Source organism: Elgaria multicarinata, chromosome 4, assembly GCF_023053635.1.
Source record: "Elgaria multicarinata webbii isolate HBS135686 ecotype San Diego chromosome 4, rElgMul1.1.pri, whole genome shotgun sequence".
Classification (NCBI taxonomy): domain Eukaryota; kingdom Metazoa; phylum Chordata; class Lepidosauria; order Squamata; family Anguidae; genus Elgaria; species Elgaria multicarinata.
This window is the reverse complement of record NC_086174.1, coordinates 14597373-14625264: the sequence shown is the minus strand read 5'-3', so window position 1 is coordinate 14625264 and position 27892 is coordinate 14597373. Positions and strand designations below refer to the sequence as shown.

Here is a 27892-nt window from a genome sequence, read left to right as displayed (position 1 = left end):
TGTAATTGATGTCAGTGTACCTCCCTTCAATAACAGATGTTCCCACAGTGCTCAGTACTCATCAGAGGGGGGGGGGATGCACATCTATGAAAAACGGTCACAATAATGTACACATTCTGTAACTCGTTGTCGTCTAGGCATACCTTCTTCATCACCCAGCTGTTTGCTGTTAAGATTTATACGTTTGGCTTTTTTTGCAGGGCTTTGTGACAGGTGGGAAGGACGGCGTGGTGGCACTTTGGGATGACACATTTGAAAGGTGCTTGAAGACATACGCCATTAAAAGAGCAGCACTATCACCTGGCTCTAAAGGTACAGCTTATTTGTGAGCTGGAAGGGACTGATTTGCCACACATTCTTGTTCACACATTCATGTGAACGTGCATGCGTGTATATGTATGATGAACGTGGGACAAAAGGGACCTTTGCCAGAGGTGTGGTGCGCCCATGGCAGATTTATGCACTGTGCTTCAACAAAGCAAGGAATAGCTACTTCTATAGTGGGGAAATCTGGTGGGTGGGAGCTCTTCATGATTGGGCCATATTTCCTGCCAAGGCTCTGGATTGGGTCACCAGATGTTGGACTTCAGTTCCCACCATCCCCTGCAAGCATGGGCATTGGTCAGGGTTTATTTTTATTTATTTATTTATTTATTTATTTAAGTATTTTTATGCCGCCATTCAGCCAAAAAAGCCTCTCACAGCGGCTTACAAAAGAATTTCTTGACAGTCCCTGCCCACAGGCTTACAATCTAAAAGACATGACACAAAAGGAAAGGGGATTGGGAGGGAGGGAGGGAGGAGGAGGGGGGAAAGGAAAGCAAACTCAGGCACTACAATCTTAGTTGGAAAGTTCAGCAGTTACAGTTGACAGCAGGAGGGAGGGGGCTCTCAGCTGGAGCTGGACCCAGGCACGATGGAGGGGTGCCTGGCTGCTGCTTCTTCCCTCACTGGTGGCCTCTCCAGAGACAGTTGGTAGCAGGAGGGAGGGGGCTCTCAGCTGGAGCTGGACCCAGGCACGGTGGAGAGGTGTCTCGCTGCTGCTTCCTCCCTCACCGGTGGCCTCTGCAGAGACAGTTGACAGCAGGAGGGAGGGGGCTCTCAGCTGGAGCTGGACCCAGGCATGGTGGAGAGGTGTCTCACTGCTGCTTCCTCCCTCACTGGTGGCCTCTGCAGAGACAGTTGGTAGCAGGAGGGAGGGGGCTCTCAGCTGGAGCTGGACCCAGGCACGGTGGAGAGGTGTCTCGCTGCTGCTTCCTCCCTCACTGGTGGCCTCTGAAGTGACAGTTGACAGCAGGAGGGAGGGGGCTCTCAGCTGGAGCTGGACCCAGGCACGATGGAGGGGTGCCTGGCTGCTGCTTCCTCCCTCACTGGTGGCCTCTGCAGTTACAGTTGACAGCAGGAGGGAGGGGGCTCTCAGCTGGAGCTGGACCCAGGCACGGTGGAGGGGTGCCTGGCTGCTGCTTCCTCCCTCACTGGTGGCCTCTGCAGAGACAGTTTATGGGATCTGTAGTCCAACAGCATCTGGACCCAAAGTTGGGAAAGACTGGGCTAGAGTATTAGACATGGGAAGGCCCAGGGTCAGACCCCTGTTCAACCCCGGAGCTCAGTGATCTTTAGCCAGTCACCATCTCTCAGTCTAATATACTTCACACGGGTGTTGTGAGGATGAAAGGGGGAAAGACTATGTGTGCCACCCTGAGCCCTTTGGGCAAAGGGCAGGATAAAAATATAATACTGTTGTGGCGTTCTTGACTTCTTCTTTGCCTCTGTGTGGGGGTAGGCGCCATGCAGAGAGGGAAAAGAGTGGCTCTCGGGCAGCTTAGAATTGTTGATTTTAAATGGATGCTGTTGCTTTTATACTGTTGTTTTTATGTTTCTGATGGTTTTTTAAATTTTGTATACTTTTTAATGTTTACCATTTTTAACTGTTGTAAACCGCCCAGAGAGCTTCGGCTGTGGGGCGGTATATAAATGTAATAAATAAATAAAAATATAAAAAAGTAGCCACATGTGAGAAACCACCCTCAGTGTCTCATTCATCATTTACATAACAGTAATACTCCCTTCCCCCAGATTTTACATTAATTCATGGATCCTTTTTTAAAGCTTGGACAATACGTGGTAGCATATGAGGAGGCTTAGCTTTAGTTTTAAAATCAAGAAATTGAAATTAAGGCTGTTTTAGAAGGTAAGCCTATGCGGCAGGGTCTTGCTATTTAGTGTTTTACTCTGTACAGCACCATGTACATTAATGGTGCTATATAAATAAATAATAATAATAATTTTGCCCTCCCCGTAATCTTCCAGGTTTGCTGTTGGAGGACAACCCATCCATCCGCGCCATCACCTTAGGACATGGGCATATATTGGTGGGAACAAAAAATGGAGAGATTCTTGAAATTGATAAAAGTGGACCCATGACTCTGCTTGTGCAGGTGCTACGACTTGTCTAATTCACCAAGAGATGCATGGAACGACACACAGCATTTCTATACTTGCTCACTTTTACGTTAACTTTAATTTTGCTTGCTAATTTATTTCCATCTAGCCCTCTCTACTTTTTTTAGATTCTTTTAGCAGAGTGTTTAAAGCTTGGGATTTTCATGTACAGGTTAGTTTTTTCCCAAAGCTTACAAGTTACAAACTCCCATCGGGACAAGCAGTTCTTTTATAGGGAGCACCCCAAGATGCAATTGGGGTCATAGAACACTATTCCCAACCATGCTGCTTATGACGGCTGCGCTCAGTAAAAGTCAGGATTCAAACTGAAGTGTCCTAAATAGTTTATGAAACTCTTTAATAAAAATTATTTAGTTTGGTACACAGGTGGGAAAGGGGGAGAATAAATAACAACAGAGGAGATGCCATTACTGGATTAATTTTCTACTGATTTCCTTACTCTTTTTTAATTTCTAAATTAAACAAGAACACAGTTGTTGAAAAAATTCTTTTGTAAACCTCTCTTTTTCCTGTATAATTAGGGGCACATGGAAGGGGAAGTCTGGGGTCTGGCTGCTCACCCTCTTTTGCCTATCTGTGCAACAGTGAGCGATGATAAAACTCTGAGGATCTGGGAACTTTCCTCCCAACACCGTATGTTGGCTGTGAGAAAGCTTAAGAAAGGTAAGCTTCATTTATTCCTGTAGAGGTTGTTAATCTAGTGCCTTTTTACAACCCTGCCTCTGTTACACTTTATATCAGATCTGCATAACCTGCGATCAGCTAAGCCAAACATAGCCCATTCGGCAGGCATGGCAACCCACCAGGAGTTTGACAAATCTTCTGATTTCGTTTGGAACTGCACAAACGGGATTGCAATCCAAATGAGAAGAAAAAAGGCTTGGTTTAAAGCCAGTGACTTGCCCATGGTCATTGTGTGCAATTCTATGTGTGTTTAGACAGAAAAAAGCCCTACAACTACTTGCCTGCCCCAATTGTAGGACTATTTTCTGTCTAAACATGCCTAGGATTGTGTCCTAAGTAACTTCTTGTAAATTTCAACATGTTTCTCTTTCTGGCTTCCTTGCCATAATCATGGAGAAACCTTGAAAATCGATAGTTCCTTCTGAAGTTTTATTAATTTCTGTTTTATAATTAAAGCAGAGTACTTGCAGAGATAAGTAACACTAGCTTTAAATTAAAAAAATAGAATTAGATAATTGAAATATGCAGAGGTGCTTCGCCTCTGTTTTACAATATGGTCCATACTTAGTCCTGGCATCAGCACTTGGCATCCCACCAGCACAGTCACCTGCCCTGGGCCCTCTCCAGACCAGTCAGCTGAGCAGCCATTTTAATTTCCTGGAGTGACCCTATGTCAGGCACTTTGGGTCATTGTGGGAAATTACAATGATGGATCCTAACTGCCCTTGAGGTGCTTCTGCCTGTTAAGCCTTGGGGAACCGTGCAGCATACAAGGGGTCCCACCAGAGGGTACTTAACTTTGCCCTGGTGGCCGCTGAAAAGTTCTGGTGCTTGCAAATGAGGCTTTGATTGTACAATTACCCTGCTTCATTCACAGAATATTATGGAGGGTCCAAATACCAACATCTTCCACTTGTAACTCTCTCATGTTTTTTCTACCTCTTCTTCCATCTTTCTTCTTTCTACAAAATATCTGTTAAGGTGGGGTGGGGGAGATGGAATAGCCTGCACAATGTCTTTTGATTGGTAGCAGAAGGAGCTGTCCGTCTGGAAACACTCCTGGAGCCAACCCTACTAATACTTGTATTAAGTGCTCTGCTTTACATATTTTACACAAGGCAGTAAATAATTTGGAGATCTTTATTTAATCTGACTGTTGCCTTTCTTGGCATCAAAGCTCTAAACAGAAACTCTCTGAATATCTTTCTAGGCGGACGGTGCTGTGCCTTCTCCCCTGATGGGAAAGCCTTGGCTGTAGGGTTGAACGACGGGAGTTTTTTGGTAGTGAATGCTGATACTGTGGAAGATATGCTCTCTTTCCATCACAGAAAGGAAATGATCTCTGACATCAAATTTTCTCGAGGTGCAGAACAAATATACATTTAAAATTAAAGTGGAACTTAAGGAATAGACTGATCTTGCTGTCGGGCATTTAGAAAGGCCTTGTTTGTTCGTTTGCTTTACCAGTTTGTTTTGATATTTCCTCTTAGAAATATCTCACATACCATATTCATGATATGTAAAATCTGAGCAAGCTTAAGTACCCACCCCCTAACATGTATACCAGTGGTGAACTCATTCTCCAAGTCTGGATACTCATGTAGCAAAAATGGCACCATCTGTGTAAAAGAGGGAGAGATATCAGCAGGTTTAGAGTGTCATCAGACAAGCATTTTATAGCACGCTCATTATTGGCCATTCACAGGTCCTTTTTGAAAACGATGTGCTCCTCCTGCACGTGTCCCACTGGTGTCCCGTTCCTTTATAATCCACAAAAATGCCACTCTTCTGATTTATTGCGAAATTGGTCGCCATTTCCTGCCAAGTCTAGAGAAGTTTCACTATAAAACGCCCACTAGAGGGCGCTGTCCCACTACATTGAATGAGGCACGTGGTTGCTGCTTACTTCCTCTTTCTCCCCTATGTGATTCTTCTCATCCATGTTGCGGAAGAGAAGCAGGAAGCAAGAGCAACGGTAAGGAAACGTGATTTTCCCCCATCCAGAAGAGCTTTTAGAGGAACACCAAGGTTTGCAGAAGTACAAAAATCTTGAGGGGGAATTTTTGTTGTTGTTGCAGGTCCCTCTTGTTCATTCAATAGGTGAACCATAAGCCACATCCTCAGGCTTCTTCACCAGTTAACCCTTCGCTTCCAATCCTCATTGCCTCCACGTATTTATTTCTCTGCTGATTGTAGTGGCCAATACCATTCCATTTTCTCCAAACTGCCATGTTTCCTTATAAAACGTGTGCACACATAATATTACAAGGGAACAGATGAACAGCCTTCAAGGCAATAGGTGAAGGGTATGAGCTAGCCACACTGCACAGTTTGAGTAGTGCTACACTCTGTCCTGTCCTTTTGCTTGCTATTTTTTCCATTTTGTACTCGGTAACTTCATAGAAGTTTTTCCATGCATCAGCAAGAAAAATAAAACCATAGCAGGTGCCATATCATGTTTACCGGTATTTACTTGAACATCTTTCTTTTATAGATTCAGGAAAATATCTGGGAGTGGCTTCCCATGATAATTTTGTAGATATCTACAATGTGCTTACCAGCAAAAGAGTTGGCATCTGCAAAGGGGCATCCAGCTATATCACACACATTGACTGGGATTCAAGAGGTAAAAAGCCTTAAATACCTAACCCACACGAGTCACTTTTGGGTCAAACGGGTTTTGTAAGTTTTTGAAGCACTACAGAAATCATGAATCTTGTTGGACCAGTGATGAGATGTAGAAAAGGAAAATGATATGGGCAATTACAACTCTAATTTAAAACTCTGAAAAACTATCATCCGTAGTATAGACGAAAACATTTAAAGTAAAGAGCAAGTGAGTCAATGTGTTCTGTTGGGTACATCTTTCTTTCTTTTTAATATACTTGAAGCAAGCTTTCAATTTTTTTTAAAAAAAAAGCTGTTGTCCAGGTTAAGGTATCAAGAGCAAAAATATAAACAATGTTTTGCTTGAGAAATACTGTTTTTACCCATTTGCAAATTATGCAGATTTAATCAGTAGATCAATCGACTAAAACTCATGTGATTAATTCATTAAATTGTCTTTAAGCAAGTTGCAACACAGATAAACAGATGGTTTGTGGCTTGGGCAATGCTTAACTAGTTGAGTCTGTAGCTTTCAGAACAAGGGAGATTCTGACAAAGGGAAGTACTCTTCGCACAGGGCATAGTTAAACTATACAATTTACTAACACAAAATGTAGTGATGGCCACCAATTTGTACAGCTTTAAAAGGGTTTAGACCAGTTCCTGGAGGATATCGCTCTCAAAAGCTACTGGTTGGCTATATGTTACCTCTGGTATCAGAGGCTGTATGCTGTGGAACATGAATGGGAGAGTCTTATTGCACTCATGCCTTAATTTTGGGTTTCCCACAAGCAGCTGGTTAATCATTGTGTGAACAGACTGCTAGACTAGCTGGGCCTTTGGTCTGATACAGTATTGCACTTCTTATCTTCTTAACAAAGAAGTAAGAGTCTTAGCTGGAAAAATGTCAACCTATCTAAGGATGATCCAAGAGGATACACCAGGATCCCTTGTAATGTCGCAGATGATGCTGGGCTGCAGCTCTTGAATTGCACGTGATGATGCCAGAGTTCTGTCCAAGCATCTTCTGCTGTTTGTCTCCTCCAAATGCTTATAATACTTATAATGGCTGCAATTCTGGCAGTAAGTCTCACTGAAATCAATGGGACTTATTTCTGAGTAGACGGATGTAGGATTGCACAGTTAAGTTAATTGCAGCACTGTACAGCTCTGAATATTTGAAAAATGATAGCTTTATAACAAGATTGCTTTATATAGTTATTCTCAAGTGTAAATAAGAAAGACTGGGCAGTGATGTTAGTGGAAGAGTTAAAAACTTATGGATACTTGCCACTGAAATGTTTGGGATGCCAGCCATCTTGCTTATTCTGAACACAGGGCTAGAGCCAGGTAAGCAAAGAACAACAATGATTAAAATTGTGTAAAGGTATGGAAAGAAAGCTCACACTTCTTCCCATAGCAGTGGGGTGAGCCTGACTTTGCAGCTGAAATGGCAGATGTTCATATCAATAAACTGAATGCTAGCTCAGTCATCAATCCTACCTCCTCTATGCTTCTGGCCTGCTTTTCGCCTTAAAAAAAGTTATGATTGAAAGTGATGCATGGACTACCATGCTTTTATCCATTCAGAGAACAAAGGTATGTTTAGATGGAAAGCAGGGAGTTCCAGTGCTCCAATAATGTTATCTCCACCCTCACCTTTAGTGGAATCCAGATTTCTTTCTTTTTCCCTGGTGAGGACTGCATTTATCTTTGTAAGGGATGAGTAGCTAGCTTTTTGCCAAAGCTAACTGTAAAGGAAGTTTGCCCTTCTTTTCATAACATCTCTTAATTTAAATAGTGAGAGAAACTGTTGAGGCTCATCATAATACACTGTTTCTTTATGATCAAGGGAAGCTGTTGCAAGTCAATTCTGGTGCCAAAGAACAATTCTTTTTTGAAGCGCCAAGAGGAAAGAGGCATATAATAAGACCCACTGAGGTAGGAAGGAAACTAACTGAACTTTTAAATTTTACCATATTATCATTTCCTTGCTTCCTGGTAGAGGGAGATTTGTCTGATGTGCAGGTTAGAATACTTAAGTTTCCCGTCCCGCTTTGCCAAAGCTTAGAATGTTTCAGCCTGATCCTCAGAGCTGTCTTATACCTGAATCTCCCTGTCTTATACCTGAATCTTCCCCCAGGGGAAACACTACACTGCTTTCCATGCTTGTAGGGCAGGGGTGCAGGGGATTACAGCCTGAGACACATCTTTTTGGATGGGTAGTTCTATACAAAGCTAACCAATTATGGCAGGATCTACACTACTGCTTTAAAGTGCTTTATAACAGTTTTGACAACGGTTGTCAAAACCGTTATAAAGTGCTTTAAAGCAGTAGTGTAGATCCGGCCTATGATACGCAGGACAAGTGGAAACAAACGGTTTTTAAAAATGTAATTTCATGTACAGTTGCAAGGAAAATGAGGAATCAACACACATTCCACAATGCAAGAGACAGGAGGGAGGGCTGAGTGTAACTTACTGCTTTACAAAAGACTATTCCCCAGCAAATTTATTTACTTATTTGCCTAATTAACCTTCTTCTTCTCTATGCCATTGATCCACCAAATCAACATCCTGCACCAATGTAAATATTTTCTTGGTGCATGGAGAAGAATCCCTGATTTACATGGCTATGTGTGTGCAATCCCATTTTGGAGCTGGGAATTGTGAGAGTTGTATTGGGCTGTTCTTCTGTCTACTGGGGATAATGATACTTTTGTAATTGATAGAAACGTTAGAAGAATTAATTCCCTAGAAGATGTGAATTGCTCACACATTATATGGTTCATTTTTTTTTCCTTCCCAGATTGAGAAGATTGACTGGGATACCTGGACATGTGTCCTTGGTCCTACCTGTGAAGGAATTTGGCCAATGCACAGTGATGTCACTGTTATCAATGCAGCTTCTCTTACCAAAGATAGCACTCTCTTAGCTACAGGGGATGACTTTGGGTTTGTAAAGCTCTTCAGATATCCAGTAAAGGTAATGTACAATGTTGCTCAGCTTTTGAAGTCTTTTAAAATATATTTTCCAAAATGTGCTGGCAAATAGAGAAATTGTGTATGACAAGGGAAGGTGGGGAATAATTTTTTTTTAAAAAAAGGAATTATGGAACATGTGAATTGCTCATGTTGCAGGGTCAGCATGCCAAGTTCAAGAAATATGTAGGACATAGTGCCCATGTCACCAATGTCCGGTGGTTACATAACGATTCCGTGCTGCTGACAGTGGGTGGAGCTGACACTGCTCTGATGATCTGGACTCGAGAATTTGTGGGAACCCAGGAAAGCAGGCTGGTTGATAGCGAGGAGTCAGATACTGACGCAGAAGAGGATGGAGGTAAAGGTTTATGTGACCCACATGTTTTGCTCTTTGTACTTGTAAATTTCATGAAATTCCCCTATACAGGAATGGATGAGACTGAATTTGTGACCTGTTGAGACTCATTTCATACATTATGTAGAACAAGGTGGTAGACTGAACTGTACCAATTTTAGAATGTAGGTGGATGGGGTCCGTATATTTTGAATGCCCCGTTGTGTAAAAAGCTCTCTCCATATAGTAAACTGGCATAACAGGGAGAGAACTTTGCTCCGCCTTTCTGCTTGCGATGCTAATTTATTATATGCAGGGAGGTTTTTTTTCTACATGGACCAACATTCAAAAATATGGCTATCACCTGCAGTCTAAAATTTTACAGTCCAGAATTTTAGCAACCTGTGTAATATGTAGATCAGCTCTAAGCACCCAGCTAGTGCTCAAACTGGGTTCAGACAATACAATAACCAATGATGATTTAAATAGTCGATGGTTGGTTATTTAACCCACCATGAGTTATCGTGTTATGTGGAGGGAGTTGTTTTAACCAACAGTTGGTAATTTGGTCGTAATAACCAACGCAATTAACCAATGCTGTGCAGAGTTGGCTATTTGTGCGGAGGCACCGTTGGTTCTTCTTCGTGGTCTCTATGCATCACACATATGGGCTTTGCGCCTGCGCAGAGACCAGACCGGAACCTTCTATAGCTGAGTGGAACGTTTTTGGCGGGAACCCCTCCCCCACGCTACCGCGCATGTCCATGGGGTTCCCGCCCTTACCTCAGTTCTTCGTCGTCCGCCATTGTGCATAGACCAGCTTAACCGAACCTCTAGCGTTTTCTAGTTAACTTACTCATTTCTTTCTTCAATCTCTTCATTCTTCACTTTCTTCCTAATTCTTCTTTCTTATCTATATATAAAAAAAAAAAATTTAATTGTAGATAGTTTTCTCTCAGCGACTTCGGTCGCCTGAGGCCCGTATGGCAACGAAAGCCCCGTTTAGGAAGTGTGTACGGTGTGGAGCGAAACTTCCTCCGACGGACGGGCACTCCCTTTGTCTCGTTTGTTTGGGAGAAGGACACGTGGTGGAAGCCTGCCACCACTGTATGTCGTTCACAAAACAAACTAGGAAGCATAGAGCCGACAGACTTCGCTCTATATTGTGGGAAAAAGCTCTCAAGGCTACTGAGGCTCCCAGTATGGAAAAAACGGCAGTTGGTAAGTCCGTTACTGAAAAAACGGCAATCCGTAAGTCCGTTACCGACAAACCAGCAGACCGCAGCACTGAGGTGCAAGCCAGAGTTCATAGGGCACAGATACCCCTCACACCTGGCCGGTCTTTGACGAGTTCTATGGCAAAGAAGATTTCAAAGAAAGCCAGAACTCCTAAGCCTTCTTCTGAGCTGGAGAAGAAGAAGAAGAAGAAGAAAAAGAGGGACGCTGAGAGATCCACCCTAGCGTCTCCTCGAGCGCCTGAGGCGGTTAGGAGTCATTCTACTCCTCCCATTGCTCCGATCGCTTCGATGTCGAGGCCTCCCTCGGCATCGAGATCTCAGTCGGTGCCGATGGCCACGGTACCGACGCGCTCGCTCAGCCTTTCGGAGGGCGAAATAAGAGATTCTGCGTCAGCGGCTTCTTTCCAACAGCCTACAAGGCCTCAGACGTTGCAGGGATTAATCCCAATACAACCGTCGCCAAGACTTACACCTCGCCGTGAATGGGATGGAGCTTCCAGATACTCCGATCCTCACTTGGGATACGAAGACTACGAATGGGAGCGATACCGTCCACAGCACTACCTTCCGGATCGAGAGAGTCCCCGGGAAGGTTACTACGCGCAACCGCCACCTATGACAAGGATGTGCCGATTACCATTACCTGCATCGCCTGACCATCAGGCATCGAGGGTGTCTACTCCTCGACACCGTATGCAACCTTCGGCATCGACCGAGGCAGTTCCCACGGTACCAACAGACCAACTTCAGTTACAAGTGGTTACGATGTCTTCTCCTGAGCAAGACTACCCGTCAGACTCGGAATCGAGGGTGTCTGCAACTCCAACGATGCCCTCGCCGGAGGATGAGGTTCACGATAACGACCCTTCCTCTCCGTCGGACGATATGGTCAGGTTCTCTGACCATATGCTTAGGATGTCACAGGCATTAGGACTAGATATCCATCAAACGGATGAATCGGTTGTGGATCCCATTTATGATGTGTTCCAAACTACTACCAATCAAAGACTGGCTATCCCCATTCCACATGCATTGAAGCAAACTGCTCAAGAGTCTTGGAAGACACCTGCTGTGACTCAGGCTACATCTAAAAGATTAGAGACTCTTTATCGAGTCCAGGAGGAAGGCGCAAAATTTTTGGTTCAACATCCAAAGCCTAACTCCATAGTGGTTGAGTCAGCCCAAGGACAATCTCAAAAGGCACATTCGGCACCGGTGGATAGGGAAGGGAGGAAATTAGACCAGACTGGCAGAAGGATTTACTCCTCTTCTTCCCTAGGCATTAGAGCGTCATCATACGAAGCGACGATGGCGAGGTACCAGCTTTTCCTATGGGAAAAGATGGGTTCATTATGCGAACACCTCCCGGAGGACAAGAAGGAACTGGCGAGGGTATTTCAAAATGAGGCTTCAGCCATCGCCAGGCAGCAGTTATCCACGGCTCAACACCAAGTGGACTGCCATTCGAAGTCCATGATGGGCGCAATATCTCTAAGGAGACACGCGTGGCTCAGATCGGCTAATCTGAGCCATGAGACCAAGTGGAGGATAGAAAGTATGCCATTCGATGGCGAGGGACTTTTTCACTCTAACACCGATGAAACACTGGATTCCATCTACAAAGCCAGAACAACGGCTAAAAAGATGGGATTCACTGCTCCTCCACCGCAGTACAGGCCAAAGAGATGGATGAGACCGTCAATGCAACAGCACCAGCAATACCGGCCTCAGTACCAGCCTCAACTTCGGCAGCAGCAACAGCAGTTGCAAAGGAAGAGGCCATACCAGGGCCAATATCAACAAGACAAGAGGCAACCTGACTTTTCTAAAAAGCAGCGTGTTTGACTCTTCGGCCCCAGATCCACCCCCTTTTGCGAACCGCCTAGCACCCCGTTACCATCTATGGGAGTCAATTACAACAGACTCCTGGGTGCTCACTATCATCAACTCGGGCTATGCCATCGAGCTCGATGCCCTTCCTCCTTTTTCCGGCGTGAAAGTAACGACTCCATCCTCTCCTCTGCTGCTCGAGGTACAGACCTTGCTATCGAAGGGAGCCATCTCTCCCGTACCCGCAAAGGAACTCAATCAAGGATTTTTCTCTCGTTACTTCACGGTCCCGAAAAAAGATGGAGGTCTTCGACCGATCATGGACTTAAGACAACTGAACAAGTTCATCACCCCGAGGAAGTTCCGTATGACAACGGTTGCTTCAATTCTACAGCTTCTACAAAAAGGCGTTTGGTTCGCAGTGGTGGATCTGAAGGATGCGTACTTCCATATCTCCATCAGGAAGTCGCATCAAGCTTACCTTCGGTTTTCGATCGGTACATCCCAGTACCAATTCACCGTTCTTCCGTTCGGGTTGGCCACGGCGCCGAGGGTCTTCACCAAAGTCATGGCGGTGGTATGCGCCCATCTAAGGCAGAAAGGCATTTACGTTTATCCATACCTGGACGATTGGCTCCTCGTAGCAGACAACAGCGAGACGCTTCGAACGGACATACTAACCACCCTCAACCTATTGGACTCGTTGGGGCTTTGGGTGAACCACGAAAAGTCCATTTTGACCCCACAGCAGAGATTGGACTTCATAGGAGTAACCCTATCCTCTCGAGACGGAAGAGCATACTTACCTTCAACCAGGGCGAACACTTTGCAGCAGTTAGCCATCGACATCGAGAGCCGCCGGAAAGTATCGGCTTGGACAGTCCAGAGACTATTAGGCCTGATGGCAGCCACTACGGCAGTCATCAGGTTTGCAAGACTCAGAATGAGGGTATTGCAGGCCTGGTTTTTAAGGACTTTCGATCTCAGGCTCAATGCTCGACGAACTTACCTTTCGTTACCGAAGCAAGTCAGGGCATCGCTGAAATGGTGGTTCTCGATGTCGACTCTTCTCGAAGGCGTTCCATTCCAACAACAGGCGCCTTCGGTAACGATCACGACGGATGCATCCTTAGAAGGATGGGGAGCTCATTGCAACTCCCTTACTGCTCAAGGTCGTTGGCCTCGATCACAGAGAGAACAGCACATCAATCACCTCGAACTCATGGCTGTAGAAAATGCAATAAGAGCATTTGCACAGTTGATCGAGGGCAAGAATGTCTTGATCGCGACGGACAATACTACCGTGGTGGCATACATCAACAGGCAGGGTGGAACAAGATCACACCCTCTGAACCGGTCTGCACTCAGGATATGGAACTGGTGCATAAAGAGAAGGACTTACCTGACGGCGATCCATGTAGCCGGCAAGGACAACGTTATTGCGGACTCCCTCAGCAGGTCCTTCCCTGTCGACCACGAGTGGGAACTCGACGCCGAGGTGCGGGAAAGCCTTTTTCTATACTGGGGCCACCCTGCTGTCGATGTCTTCGCTACCGAAGACAACACAATTTGCGCCAAGTATTGCAGCAGGGCAGGAAGAGGAAAGCACTCTCTAGGAGACGCCTTCACCAGGACTTGGAGAAGAAATCTCCTGTACATGTTTCCTCCCTTCCCACTATTGACAAGGGTGCTAGCCAAGATCCAGATGGACAACTCCAACTGCATCCTGATCACGCCGTGGTGGCCTCGACAGACGTGGTTCTCTCACGCTCTTCGGTTATCGAAGGGGAATTACATCAGGCTCCCGTCGACACCGAAGCTCCTGTCTCGACACCAGGGCAAGGTTCGACACGCAGATCTGTCGACCCTCAAGATGACTGCATGGAGGATAACAGCCACTCCTCCTCTGGGATCAGAGTTTTGACTGTGGACCACATTATATTAGCAGCACTAAAGCCTTCCACAAGAAAGACTTATGCGGCAAAGTGGCAAAGATTTCAGAACTTTGCTTCAAAAGATGGTCAAATACCAGAATCTTGCCATTTGTCTTTCATCCTCAATTATTTATTGACACTCTTCCAGCAAGGACTTAAGCTCGCATCCATCAGGGTTCACCTTGCTGCGATTACATCTTTTCACCAGGGTATAGATGGTTTTACACCTTTTACCCATCCAACAACCAAGAAATTCTTGAAAGGTCTTAAGAACACGATACCGACTGTGCAGAGTATCGTGCCGCCATGGAGCCTGTCGGTTGTACTACAGGCATTGACACGCAAGCCTTTTGAGCCCATGGCTTCGACAGACCTTAGGTTGCTTACCTTAAAGACTGTCTTTTTAGTAGCCATTACATCGGCAAGACGGGCAAGTGAGCTTAAAGCTCTCAGGATAGATGTCCCATACACTATTTTTCACAAAGATAAGGTTGTGCTACGCACAGACCCAGCCTTTCTACCTAAGGTAGTGTCTACTTTTCATCTGTCCCAGCATATTACTTTGCCTGCTTTCTTTCCTAATCCAACTACACCTCTTGAGTCTTCCTTGCATACTCTCGATGTAAGAAGGGCTCTTGCTTTTTACAAAGACAGGACAGAGACTTTTAGAAAAACAAAGCAATTGTTTATTTGTTATGGGGAGCCTTCTAAGGGACTCCCTGTCTCTTGCCAGCGGTTGTCACGCTGGATAGTGGAGACAATAGAATTGGCCTACTCTATTTCTAAATTAGAGTTAGTGAAACCTGTGACGGCTCATTCCACCAGAGCTGTTTCAACATCGGTGGTCTTCACCAGAGGTGTTCCCTTGGCAGAAGTCTGTAGAGCCGCAACGTGGTCCAATCCATCCACGTTTGTCAAGCACTACAGTTTGGACACCCGTGCGAGGCAGGACTGCTCATTTGGGAGGACAGTGCTTTCAGAGATCTTCAGATGATGCACCAACCCACCTCCAAAGGTATGTCAGCTTGCTACTCGCCCATATGTGTGATGCATAGAGACCACGAAGAAGAAATGCAGGTTGCTTACCTGTAACTGTAGTTCTTCGAGTGGTCATCTATGCATTCACACAACCCACCCGCCATCCCCACTTGGTGGTGTGAGACTTAAAAATAACACTGTTATATTATGGAATGTACTTTATTTTATTACACTCATGTTTATGGGGGCACAATGTCGGACTCCTGTAAACTGAGGTAAGGGCGGGAACCCCATGGACATGCGCGGTAGCGTGGGGGAGGGGTTCCCGCCAAAAACGTTCCACTCAGCTATAGAAGGTTCCGGTCTGGTCTCTGCGCAGGCGCAAAGCCCATATGTGTGAATGCATAGATGACCACTCGAAGAACTACAGTTACAGGTAAGCAACCTGCATTTATTTCCTCAGACGCTATTGGTTATTTCGTCAGCCACAGAGTTGCAAGGCAAGAGCGGCCAAAGCAGTGGCTGCCACTCCAGTCTAGCTGGCAGGATAGATTTTTGGCAGCAATGGCTGATGGAATACTAGTGGGAGGACTGAGGGGGGAGAGCCAGCGTGGACTAATAGTCAACTCAACACTGATCCTAGTCCACACCGTTGTTGATTATTATCATGTTGCGTGGAGAGTACCCCCAAGATGAACAACTGTCAAGTTGATTATTACCCCATTGTTGACTATTGTGTTGTCTGAACGCAACCGTCTGTTTCATAGTTAATGGGAGAAAACCTTTTAACCCACTTTTTGTCCAAATGTAATCTTTATAATTTTACAGCTGTCACAACTTTAGTCAGGGATACCTTTTTTTTTTTTCTTTTCTTTAGGAGTTCTGGGAACAGCATGTTTTGTGCTCAGCTGATTGTATATACTAATATATTACAAACAAAAGTCTGAAGTTCTATTTTACATTCGTTTAAGGTTATGACAGTGATGTTGCACGAGAAAAAGCTATTGACTACACCACAAAGATCTATGCAGTGAGCATCCGAGAGATGGAGGGCACCAAGCCACACCAACAGCTAAAGGAAATTTCAGTAGAAGAAAGGTATGTCATGGGGGCACTCCTATATTTGTGTTCTTGGCTGGAACCCATAGAAACACTGCATGAAACCCCCCAAATATACACTTAACAGAAAAACACAGTGTTGCATACACATCAGAAATGTAAGGGTGCTTCCAGATGGAGGGATGCTGTTAGTGCTAACACCCCAAAGGCATTTCTTCCTTAATTGATTTTCTGTGGAAAGAAAAAAGGAAGAAGCAGAGGGAAAATACCAGAGCGTCACAAATGGAAGACAACATCATCTGTATTCTCTGTAAAACTCCATGAATGAGACAGTGCAATTACACAATAAAAGCCTCATTTGGAAGCACCCTGTATTGAACAATCCACATTACTCTGAAACCTAGTTCATTTCCTCTTCATAATTAAATTTTATATTTCAAGGTAGCACGTCCAGGTAGCTTGAATCGCAACCATCAATTTTCAAAATGTTTGTTTGCATATACTATAAAATGTTACAGTGGCTGCTGACCTGGAAATACGTTACTGATCTGTTTGCCTTCTTAAATTTTACAGCTATCATTTGTATTTTTGATAATACATCTACTGAGTCATTTTACATATTGTGATGAAATACCAAGCAGTATTATTAATATTTAAGTACAGTCAAAATGGTTTGTAGTGACAACCTGAGGAATGCTAATATGTATTTCTTCTAAAATAAACATAAACTTCTCAGTTATAGGTTGCATTGGTGATGTTAATGTTAAATGTTTCTTTTTAACCTTTCAGCATACCATTATATTACATTGTGGATATTTTCATCAGCTCATGAGGGCTACGATCCTTTCTTAGTATGGCTGTCAGAGTTTGATCTGCAGGCAGTGCCTATTTCTTTAACAGCTCAGGGGCAGCATTATTCGGGGGGTGGGGGCAGAGTTCCCACTCCAGTGCTACAGCGGCCTGTTCTTCTGTTCTCCTTTCGCCACATGCTATGAAGCAAAACTGGAATCCTGCTTCCTATAGCAGGTGGGGTTGAGGGAAAGAATAGACTACTGCAGCAATGCATTTTTTTAAAAGCAAAATGTCTTTCTGCCATGAAGTTGCCAAAGCAGTAGGTGCTATCTCCAGAGCAAGGGCTGGCAATCCTGTCTCCTAGACCCAAATTCACATATTAACTAACTGGCATATAGGTACAGCTTCCACATGTGAAGAAACCCTCTGAGAGGGAGGGGGTCACATGAGAAGTTCCCATGCCAGCACCCTGTCCCAACTAGGAGCAGCAATATTGATGTGAGAACTTCCTCTCTTATCCTCTGCTCCCAGCTGATTTCCCAATTTCATACAGAACTGGAGCAGCAAGGAATATAACCATACAGTAGTGTCACCTAAGCTGCTCAAGTAATATGTGAATCACTATGTGAAAACCTAGTCACGTTTGTTTCATATGTCTGTTAAGAATATAGGTATCAATTTACTACATTTTGTACACGAACCCTTTAGCACAAAATCATTGGAGCCAAAGATACGGAAAGAAATTAACATGTCTTTCCTCCACTGTGCTTCACTTATTTCTTCCAGCCTGTTCACAAACCAGATTTTCCCAGAATACTTGACTTTAAAACAATTTAAAACCAATTGATATGTGTCCTTCTGAGAATATATGTACTCATCACACAGGGGCTTCCTCTGCCCAGTTTGTTCTTATTTATTAAAAATAATTCTGTCCTGCCTTTATTGTCTTTGTTAGCCGCCATTACAGTTCCACAATCTAAAAGACCTAAATTCATTGGGTTGGATCCAGATTTAGTCATATTTTTTAAAATCATGACTAACTTAAGTCCCGTTGATTTCAATTGGTCTGCTCTAAGCATGACTAAACCTGAATCCAATCTAATAAAAACAAAAAGGGAAATCAATAACAACAGACAGCAGAAAGTAAAACCAGCAGCTCAGTAGAACATCAAACTAACAATATCAAATAACCAGCAAAAATATATATGGAGTTTGAATCCTCAGTTCCCTGACAGACCAACCCAAATTAGAAAACCAGCAACTCAGTAGAACATCAAACTAACAGTATCAGATAACCAGCAAAAATATATATATGATGGTTTTAATTTTTGTGAACCGCCCAGAGAGCTTCGGCTATTGGGCGGTATAAAAATGTAATAAATAAATAAATAAATAAATAAATATATGGAGTTTGAATCCTCAGTTCCCTGACAGGCCAACCCAAATTAGAAAAACAGTGTTTTGACCTGTCATCTAAAAGTGAGCAACTACAGGACAAACAAACTTCCCAGGGACAGAGTTTAATAGTCTTGACTACTACCCCCTTGAAGGCCTAACTCAGCATTTCCCAACAGCAAAGGTTACAACAGCTGAGATTGTTTAGCTCGGAAAAAAGGAAGCTAAGGGGAGACATGATAGAGGTGTACAAAATTATGCATGGTGTGGAGAATCTGGATGGGGAGACACTTTTCTCCCTCTCTCAAAATACTAGAACCTAACAGAGTCATCCCATGAAGCTGATTGGTGGGCGATTCAGGACACATAAAACGAAGGACTTCTTCACATAGCGCATAGTTAAATTATGGAACTCAGTACCACAAGATGTAGTGATGGCCACCAGTTTGGATGGCTTTAAAAAGGGATGGACAAATTCCTGGAGGAGAAGGCTATCAATGGCTGCTAGTCTTGATGGTTATGTGCTACTTCCAGTAGCAGAGGCAATAAGCCTATATTGCTGGGGAACATGGGTGGGAGGGGGCTGTTGCACCGTGTCCTGCTTGTCAGTCCCTGGTCAACAGCTGGTTGGTCACTGTGTGAACAGAGAGCTGGACTAGATGGACCCTCGATCTGATCCAGCAGGGCTCTTCTTACGTTCTTAACCTGATGCCTTTCAGCACAGCTCACTGGGAAATGCTGTGAGTTGCAGTCCAACACATCTGGAGGGCATCAGTTTGAGGAAGGCTGGACTAACAGCTATGCCTGTACATCTCTCCTCCAATAGTGATGAGACATAGAGCATGGCCTGACGTAATGGTGCAAGTAGGTTTGTATCAGAGAAGGCAGTCAGGTCTGGCATCAGCACCCAACATACTCATGCACCCCAGTGGGGCTCACCAGAGCTGTTGTTTTGCCAGGTTTGTGCCGTGTCCCTCGGAAACCCTGTGGCTTCACTCACCCAGGAGGTGTCAGGTAATCCCAATGCTGAGGAGGAAGCTCAGGGTCTCTGGGTGGCCATCCAGGCACCGGAGTCACTGCCTCCCTCTTCCTGGTGAAAGGTGACTAATTGCAAGTCGCCTTCCACCAGGCACTACTTCTCCACGCTTCCTGTGCGGCTCCAGAGCGAGGCGAGGGGTTGTCTTGACGCCATCTTGCACGTCCTTGCCTCACTCCAAAGAAAAAAGTTGGGTAAGCCTCCGACTTTTTTTTCTCCGCAGCTTTGGCGGAAATCCCCAGGGTGGGTGCACAATTGCACCTGCATCGTATAATCGATCCTGTTCCATCGCTCACCCACCCCGGGGCTTTCTGAGCATTTAGACAGCCCCAGAGCCTGTGGAAAGCCATACTGGGCCAGCAGAACAACATACTAAAATAATAGATTTAGCAGAATGTTTTGACTATTTTCTGCTATTCCAGCGCTGCTAAGCAGAAGTTTTAAGCGCTTTGTGTGGATAAGCTGAGCATAGAGTTGCTTTAGTGAACTGGAGCAGGGCAAAGGAGCCGTAGCGTGCTCATGAATCTAGCTGTCAGTATTTCTCAAAACCACTATATCCCCCCTACACTGCATTGTTAGCATGATCTGTAATATAGCTGCCACCCTTGATCCTTGAATATAAAATGAATGCAGTTTCTCTCTCCTTCCCTTCGCTTTGACGCTTTCTCTGCCAGCCAAAAGGAACAATAAAAATGCTGCAGTGATCAGCTAGCTCAGGAGGCCCTCTGGTGTAGCAGAGGCAGCATGATGGTAATTATGTGCTGCTGCTCACTGTGAACAGCAGGGGAACTCGCTGCGTAGCTACTGCTTTCCTCCATTCAAAACATGCTCTCATCTAGGATAGTTGTATTGAAATTATGTTTCACGTCTCCTCTGCCCATGACCTTTATTCCTCCAAATCCAGCCACCCTCATCCACTTTACCTCAGCCTCTCCAAAGTATCCCTTGCTCCCTGAAACGTCTCTGACCTTTCTCCTTTGCTCTCTGCTCTGTCTGGAACTCCCTCTAAGGACAACTAGAATGATACTACCTCTCACTTTCCCCACAAATTCTTCCTTAGTCCACCTCCGGCTTTTGGGCGGTATAGAAGTGCAATAAATAAAAATATGTATGCTGCCTTTGGCTTAACCCTTTAGTCCTCCCAAACTCTAGCGTCTGCAAGTGGAGACTTACCTGATCAAATGCTCCTCCAGACCATAATATCCCTGCATGTAGAAAACTAGCATATCAGGGATGCTAGATTTCTCTTTGACATATAGGCCCTTTCTACAACTAAGGGTTATCCCTGAAAAATGGAGGGATCGTCCCTGCCTGCTCCCGGGATCCCCTGTGTGGCATTTGGATGCACAGGAACAATCCTGGGATGATCCCGGGATATAGGGCTGGTGTAGACATGCCCCTAGTCTTCTATGTACAAGGTTTTGTTTGTTTGTATAGAGGGTCACTTCCAATCATGTAAGCTGCAGAGTCTGATAGGAGCATAGGAAGCTGACTTATGTTGAAACAGACCATTGGTCCATTTAGCCCAGTATTGTTGACACTGACTGGCAGTGGCTCTCTAGGGTTACAGGCAGGATTCTTTCCTCGCTCTACCTGGAGAATCCAGATATTGAATCTGGAACCTTCTGCATGCAAAGTAGATGTTATGTTACACTGAGCTACGGCCTCTCCCCTACTATACTATATTAGTTATAGCCCCAGCTGTTACATTCGACCTGGGCCTTTATGTAACTGCATTTCAATTTATTTAACCCCTGTTGTCCTTGACATCACTATTCCTGCTTTCCTTTCTCTTCTTTCCCTCACTTTCTGTCAAAATGTAGGTTGCAAGCTCGGTTGGGCAGCTGGGGGTTGTCTTTATTTTTTAAGTTTATTTTCTGCTTTTGTTTTTCGATGTTTTCCATTGAAGCATCATGTATGCTGATGGCACTATAGAAATAAGAGGAAACAGGAACAGATGCAGGTTTTTTTGGTTGTGGCACTAGTGCAGCAAGTCAGGATAATAGAACTGCATTGGTGCAATCACACCACATTAGGCATTAAATGAGTCATATGTGCACAGTGAAAACGGTATGGGAGAAAGGTAACACCAAATACAATCCAGTCTGTGCCACCAGATCATGGCCCAACCCCCTTTTCACATTAAAACACCTATGCCACAACATCTAATCCAAACAGATGGCTGGCTGCTATCTTGTACTTGGATACTGACTAGGAGCATCATCAGACGAAGGTTTTATTGCATGCTTGCTACTGCCCACTTACGGATGTTTGCGTATCCTTTAGACGATGACGTCCACCTCCCACACGCCTCCCGCTCCTTCCACTCATTTTTCCGTCTCAAAATAGACCTCTTTAATCCATCTTTAAAAAAAAGAAAAAAAGAATGTGCTGCCATTTCCCGCTCTGTGCAGGAAAAGTGGCGCAATAAAAACAGCCCCTGAATGGGCCACGTGGTAGTTGCTGCTTCCTCTTTCTCACCCCGTGTAAAGAGATCATCGCTATTGTGGGACAGCAGCAGGAGGCCATAGTGACGATAGGGAAACATGAAAATCCACCTGTCTGATGACGCTCAAGTTGTCACTGGTAGTACAGAAGCTGCCCTTTTCAGGCAGCTGTAAGATAGGAATGTCAGGGGTTTGGTTTTCTGACATATAGTTTTAATCTAATTAATGTTGATGCTGCCGCTGCTACTTAAGTATGGGGTACACAGCTGTTTGTTGTTTGACTTGTCCAACCAGCAAAACTACATTCTAGCAGCTCAGCACTAATTCAATAACTTCAGAGAATTTTATAACAATTGTGAGTTGGTCAAGTCTGTGCAGTTTAACTTGTTTAGTTTCTGCAGGAGGGATATATACTTTGCCACCTTCTTAAAGAGATTAATTTTCCCCAGACAAGCAACATTTCTCTTCCCCTTACTTGATGTATTCTTCCCCTAAGACCCACAGGCCCTGGTATCCATTCTTAGTCTCTCCACACCACTGCACTTCTGCTTTCCACATCTGTATCCACTTCTTTGCTCACCCACCCATATTGATAAGTACCACTTGCATATAGAAGCACACACACCACTCCTCAAAACTGCATCAGCTGCCCTCTGGGATTAACGCCAGTCCCGACACCAGTCACCAGGGCTGACTGCCAAGAGTATTTTCCATGTTGTCCTCTGAGGTTTTCAAATGCTGAGCTTCCAACAGCTGAGAAGGAAGAGGGTCTCTGTCTCATTCCTTCTTACAAGCAAAGGGAGTTTTCAGTTGGCTCTAGAACTGAAGAGGGAAAACACTGTTTGGTGCATCTGATACAATTCTGCCTTGCAGGTCTGTGTGGGCTCAGTTGGTCCATATTCACATGGCTGATGGAGACCAGTATGGTACCTGCAAGGACTCTTCCATTCAGAAGGTTAACTTCTGATAACCTCCCCTTGGCTTTTAATAATTCAACAATCACTTCTTGGCATTTTTCCTTTTTTTCCTTTGGACTTCTGCTTTACTTTTCCATCAATATGCGCAAAGCGGCTAACAGTAGAAATTGTTGCAACTGCATATTTAAATATAATCTTACAACAAATCTAAAAGACATGGCAAATCAAATGTATCCACTCCAGTAATATTAAATAAAACCAATATAATAAGGACTCCAACAGATCCAACAGACTTTTTTTGATTACTTATCAAATCTTTACATACCAATTTAGACTACAAACTCCCTCAGAAAGATGTCTGTGTATATTTGCAGAAATTGTAAAGTTTCCCTGGATAAGGTATTCTAGACTTTAGGACCACTACAGAAAAGGCCCTGCTCTGTTGCAATGTAGATCATGCATTAGTTGTCGGTGGCATTCTGGGTGGTTGGCTTACAGGACTAGAGCCATTCCCAAAAGTATGCAGAGACCAAGCAACTTGAGGATTTAGAAGTCACTTGAATGAAGAGTCAAAGGATTTGGGGGGGGAAATAGTTTTCTTCCTTGATGTAGCCCAATGCATTTCAGCCCTATATAATATCTTCGGGAGATAAACCAAAAGCAGAAAGGGGCAAGAATGCATAAAATTAAATAATTAAATAAACAAACATTAAACATTTCTAGTTAAAAGCCATTGTAATAATCACACTGCAATAATGCCTGTTTCTCCTTACTCAATATTTCTTAAAATGCCTGCAGAGATCTCTGGAAAAGATATGTCTCCAAGATGAATCTGTGACTGGTAGCATGTTTGATATGCAGTGGTGTTTATACAGATGCACTGAAACATTTCAGCTGTATCCATGCTATTTCTGATTAGAATCAATGGCTCAGTTCAGACAACATGTTTCTCAATGGTGGTTTTTGAACTCCACAGTGGAGTTTTTACACTACCGTTGAGAAATGTGTTGTCTGGTGTGAAAACTCCACGCAACAGTGGAGGGTGTTTTTTTTGGAAAACACTCTACGCAGAATATCTATGCTGTGCAGTTCCTGCACAACTGTTGTGTTGCGTGCTGTGTGATGGGCTCCGTGGAGAGCCGCCCGGATTGTTTTTTCGCAGCAATGGCTGGTGGGATACCATCACAAGGACCGGGGGAGGAGAGAGGGCAGAGAAACTGTCAATCAAATGCTGCGATGGTTTCTACTTAACGCCACGGTAGCCCACAGCCACACAACGGTGGAGTTAGAACATGTTGTGTGGGGAGTACCCCCTAAAAACTCAACCGTTGAGTGGAGTTTTCACACTAACGTGTTGTCTGAATTGAGCCAATGTCTCCCAGTTTTGGATATGCAGCATATCCTTAGGGAGTGTCTCAGAAGTCCTGAACTTTACAAAAAAGGCAGAAATTCTTCATTAAGAACCTTAGGGGTCAGCGGCTATTGGGCGGTATAAAAATGTAATAAATAAATCCGTAAAATCCATTCAAGTTCTGTTTTTTGTAGGATTTTATCATCCTTTGTAGAAAGTTTTGCAAAGCCTAAAACCTAATATCTTTTGCAGAATGATTTTATACTACGAAAAGGTGGCGCTGATGGAGGATACTTTAAAACAGCTGCTAAACCGGCTGTTTAAAATCTCATATCTGCATACTTAAGACGTCACATACTTGAATTCTTCTTTGTCACTATATATCCAAATGTTTTATATCTTCTATTAAGGACATCCTTCTATAGTAGAAAGATTTTATATCCTTCAGGACTCATGAAATGTGTATTGTAATGATTAATAGAGAGGTGGGCCTGGGCACACGTTCAAAAAGAATTCCTGCAGCTATTTTAGTATGTGCATTTCATTAAGATTAATTAATGGATGTTTCTCTCTCCTCTCCCCATCCTTGTTGTTTTTCTTCTCTCCCGTGTCTCCCTCCCTGGCATCTCCTTATTTCTTCTTTCTTTCTTCTTTCTTTTTTCTTGCTCCTCTGATTGGCTCTCCGCCCCTTGCTTTGTCCACGTAATTTAGGAGCGGGGCACCTATCAAAGGAGCCACAGGAGCAGTCTCGCGGTGTGGGAGTCCTAAGAGAAGTGCTCCCACACCACGGGGCGATTTGGTCAGTGGTGGGACTGTCCCGGACAATCCAGGACAATTGTAAGCCATACCATCTTATACTTAGGACAATGTGAATGAATGGTGTCTTGGTTGAGAAATTTTTTTTTGCACTGAACCTGAATTGCTTTAACCAAGCAGGCTAGAATGCGGATGATCCTCCTGATGTCTAGAGTTGTTACTAATATGTGGGCAGTGCAGGGGACTGCATTTTGCCTTTTACTAACACCTGGTTTGTATTCTGTGTTTGCAGCATCTGTCTGTTGGAGATGCATGACTGGATGAATCAATAACCTCTATCATAACTAATGTGGTAGCGACTTTTAAACAGAAAGTTAAATGCATAAGGCAGGTTAATACTCTTATCTCCCTATGTCCCTCCACCCACTCTCTAATATTCCTAGTGTAGTGCAGCCATCCATTTTTGTCAGGTGTGCCACACATCAAGTACAGAATAATAGATAGTGCCACTCTAATGCACCCTACAAAACAAATGCAACTTTACCATCAATGCTATGGTGTAGTTTTGCCTCTGGTCTCCATACCAGGCAAGAGTGCGCTGTGAAAAACACGGGCACAGGCCTCATTGTGTGCCATAGCCAATCCCCCAGACCCTCATGCTCCAGTTCAGGAATGCCACAGATTCCCTCTACTTGGTTCTCTTGTCGCATCCATGCCACAATTTCCCATCCAGGTACTAACCTGCCTCATTGAAGAAACATAGGCGAATCTGTCTTCAGATGTATGAGACAATCCTGACTTGGGAACTGTCTATATGATGCTGGGTTGCTGCCGCTTTTGCTAAAAACCTGTGCTTTTTCTGCAATGGGGAGTGCAGGAGCAGCTAATCCCAACGCAAAGGGAGGGTGCAGAGTTTCCGGCAGCCATGTGGCTCACCAGCTTGCCCTCTACCCAGGCGAATGGTGACCAATCAGCGTTCACCTCCCGCCCAGGAACGCCTCTGCATCTAGATGGCGCTCCAGCCTAAAAAGTTGGGGTAAATCTCTGACTTTTTAAAGGCGGAGCTTCACAGGAAAGCCCTGCAGTGGCTTCAAGGTGGCTGGTGCATCGTATAACTGACGCTATGCCACTGCACACACACGGTGGTGCTTTTGGAGCATTTAGACAGCCCCAGAGTTCTCTGAAGGTTTTCTAAGAATTTCCTTGAGGGAAACCCCAAATAATAAGTTGGACTGAAACACATTGGGCTTCTTAAACTATTTTTCCAGCATCTTAAATCTAGTTATTTCTTATTGGACCTGCTCATTCTGTGCCAACTTTCGTCAAGCCATGTTGTTTGGCATGGCTCAGTAGCCTGAAAGAAGAACAACTCTGGGCAAACCCCTTGTTTTACCTAAATATTTTATAATTTCCCTTTGTCAGTGTGAAGTCATCTGAGGATTCCAGCAAACGGCTCTCTCCATTTCTTCTTCTAGACAAAATCATAAAGCAGTGAGCTGTGGTCCCTTAGCTCAGGCCTAAACATATTGGCAGCAGCAATGGCTCCACTGTCTCTCGGAATACCAGAAATTTCCTCTATTCTGAGCTGTCACCAGGCTGTCTTCCATAGTGCTTTTAGTTTAGCAAAAGCTTCTCTTGTGCTACAAGGGTGTTGTCAGTGCATGCAATAAACGTAAGCTTACCTTGGAATATTGCTTCGTGTTCTGTCCATGATCGGCTGCCTTCTATTGATATGTCATTTCCCTCCATTCCACCCCCTTCCCCGCCAGCTATGTGTACCAAAGTACACTGGGGATTACGAAGAGACTCTATTCTCCCACCTTATAAAAAATCTACTTGTACAGAAGGGAGAAGCTAATGTATTCAGCTGATGCACTGCAACACCCACACACAGCTAAAGGCTAGTCATATATTATTGATCTAAGGTTCTTTTTAAATCCATAAAACCCTGCCAGTATGGTAGGTTGGAAGAGAATTCTCAGCCTGTTACATGTTTCCAACAACCAGACAAAAGAAATACCTTGTGGAGCATCATAAATGTCATCAAATTCAGGCAGAAAATGAAATCTAGAGTTCATTTTCATTAGACACCTCCAATCCCACATTCCTTTAACATTTGAGAATATACTGTGAGTGGCTTAAGGTGAAGACAGACCAATTAAAAAAAAACAATTAGGCAAACTTATTACCCATCTAGCCTAGTATTGCCTGTTCGGACATGGAGGGGCTCTCCAATGTCTCAGAGATGTTTCCCAGTAGGACTGGCTGCAGGGTAGTGGTGGGGGAGGGCTCAGCAAAGTGCCATTCAAGGAGAGACCCTCTTACAATGGTGGGCCCTATGACTGGCTTATCTTGATGGCACCTGTTGTATTCCTCCCCCGTAATGCTGTAGAAGTGTGGCCACTTAAAAATCAGAAAAAGAGAGGATGTACACCACCGACAATTGAAGATACAAATTTGCATATGCTAATTTATATGTCCATATGCACATTTAGAAATTATTACTAGTATTTGTTTAAATTTCACAAAGGGAAAACAAACTCCCATCCAAATCACCACAAATAAAATTAATTCTGCAATTAATTGGTACCCTAGTACCAATAGATAACCCCAAATCAGTAATTCTTCTTCAATTAATTTCCCATACAAATCATCCTCCAAAATGTAATCTACTTCACCGTGGTCTCCGTGCATCACACATATGGGCTCTGTTTCGGGCGCAGGGAGGATTCAGTTCTTAATATGAGATAAAGTGGCTATCCATCAGATGGGTGGGGACGGTCTCTCTCCCCCTCCCTCCCTCCCTGTCTCTCTCACTCACTTTTACATAATGAATTGGCAAGATGAGCTAGCATCTCATAGCTGTCCTTGCGCCACAAATTGAAGCATCAAATTCCTCTAGGAAACTTCCATTTCGAGATACATTGTATGGGGGGGAAATGGCTGCCTGTCTTTGGATTGCTGTGCCAATGTCTCAGTTGGGCCACTCTGAAATCTACACCAAAATGAATTGCTATGAGTTTGGAGGATGACTACACATAATTCCGTACCTCTGCAACAAAACCCGCACTATGACATGAATGAGA

The 27892-nt window shown here is 44.2% G+C and overlaps 1 protein-coding gene across 1 annotated transcript in view; it reads left to right on the top strand.

Moving 5' to 3' along the window:
• Positions 1-27892, top strand: part of EML6 (EMAP like 6) — a 168546-nt gene that overhangs the window by 105494 nt on the left and 35160 nt on the right. Inside the window, exons 19-27 of the mRNA XM_063123822.1 lie at positions 201-312; positions 2311-2438; positions 2985-3126; positions 4358-4510; positions 5642-5773; positions 7607-7695; positions 8564-8740; positions 8896-9097; positions 16025-16151. Of these exons, the coding sequence (XP_062979892.1) occupies positions 201-312; positions 2311-2438; positions 2985-3126; positions 4358-4510; positions 5642-5773; positions 7607-7695; positions 8564-8740; positions 8896-9097; positions 16025-16151 (1262 nt within the window). The remainder of the gene's footprint in view (positions 1-200; positions 313-2310; positions 2439-2984; positions 3127-4357; positions 4511-5641; positions 5774-7606; positions 7696-8563; positions 8741-8895; positions 9098-16024; positions 16152-27892) is intronic.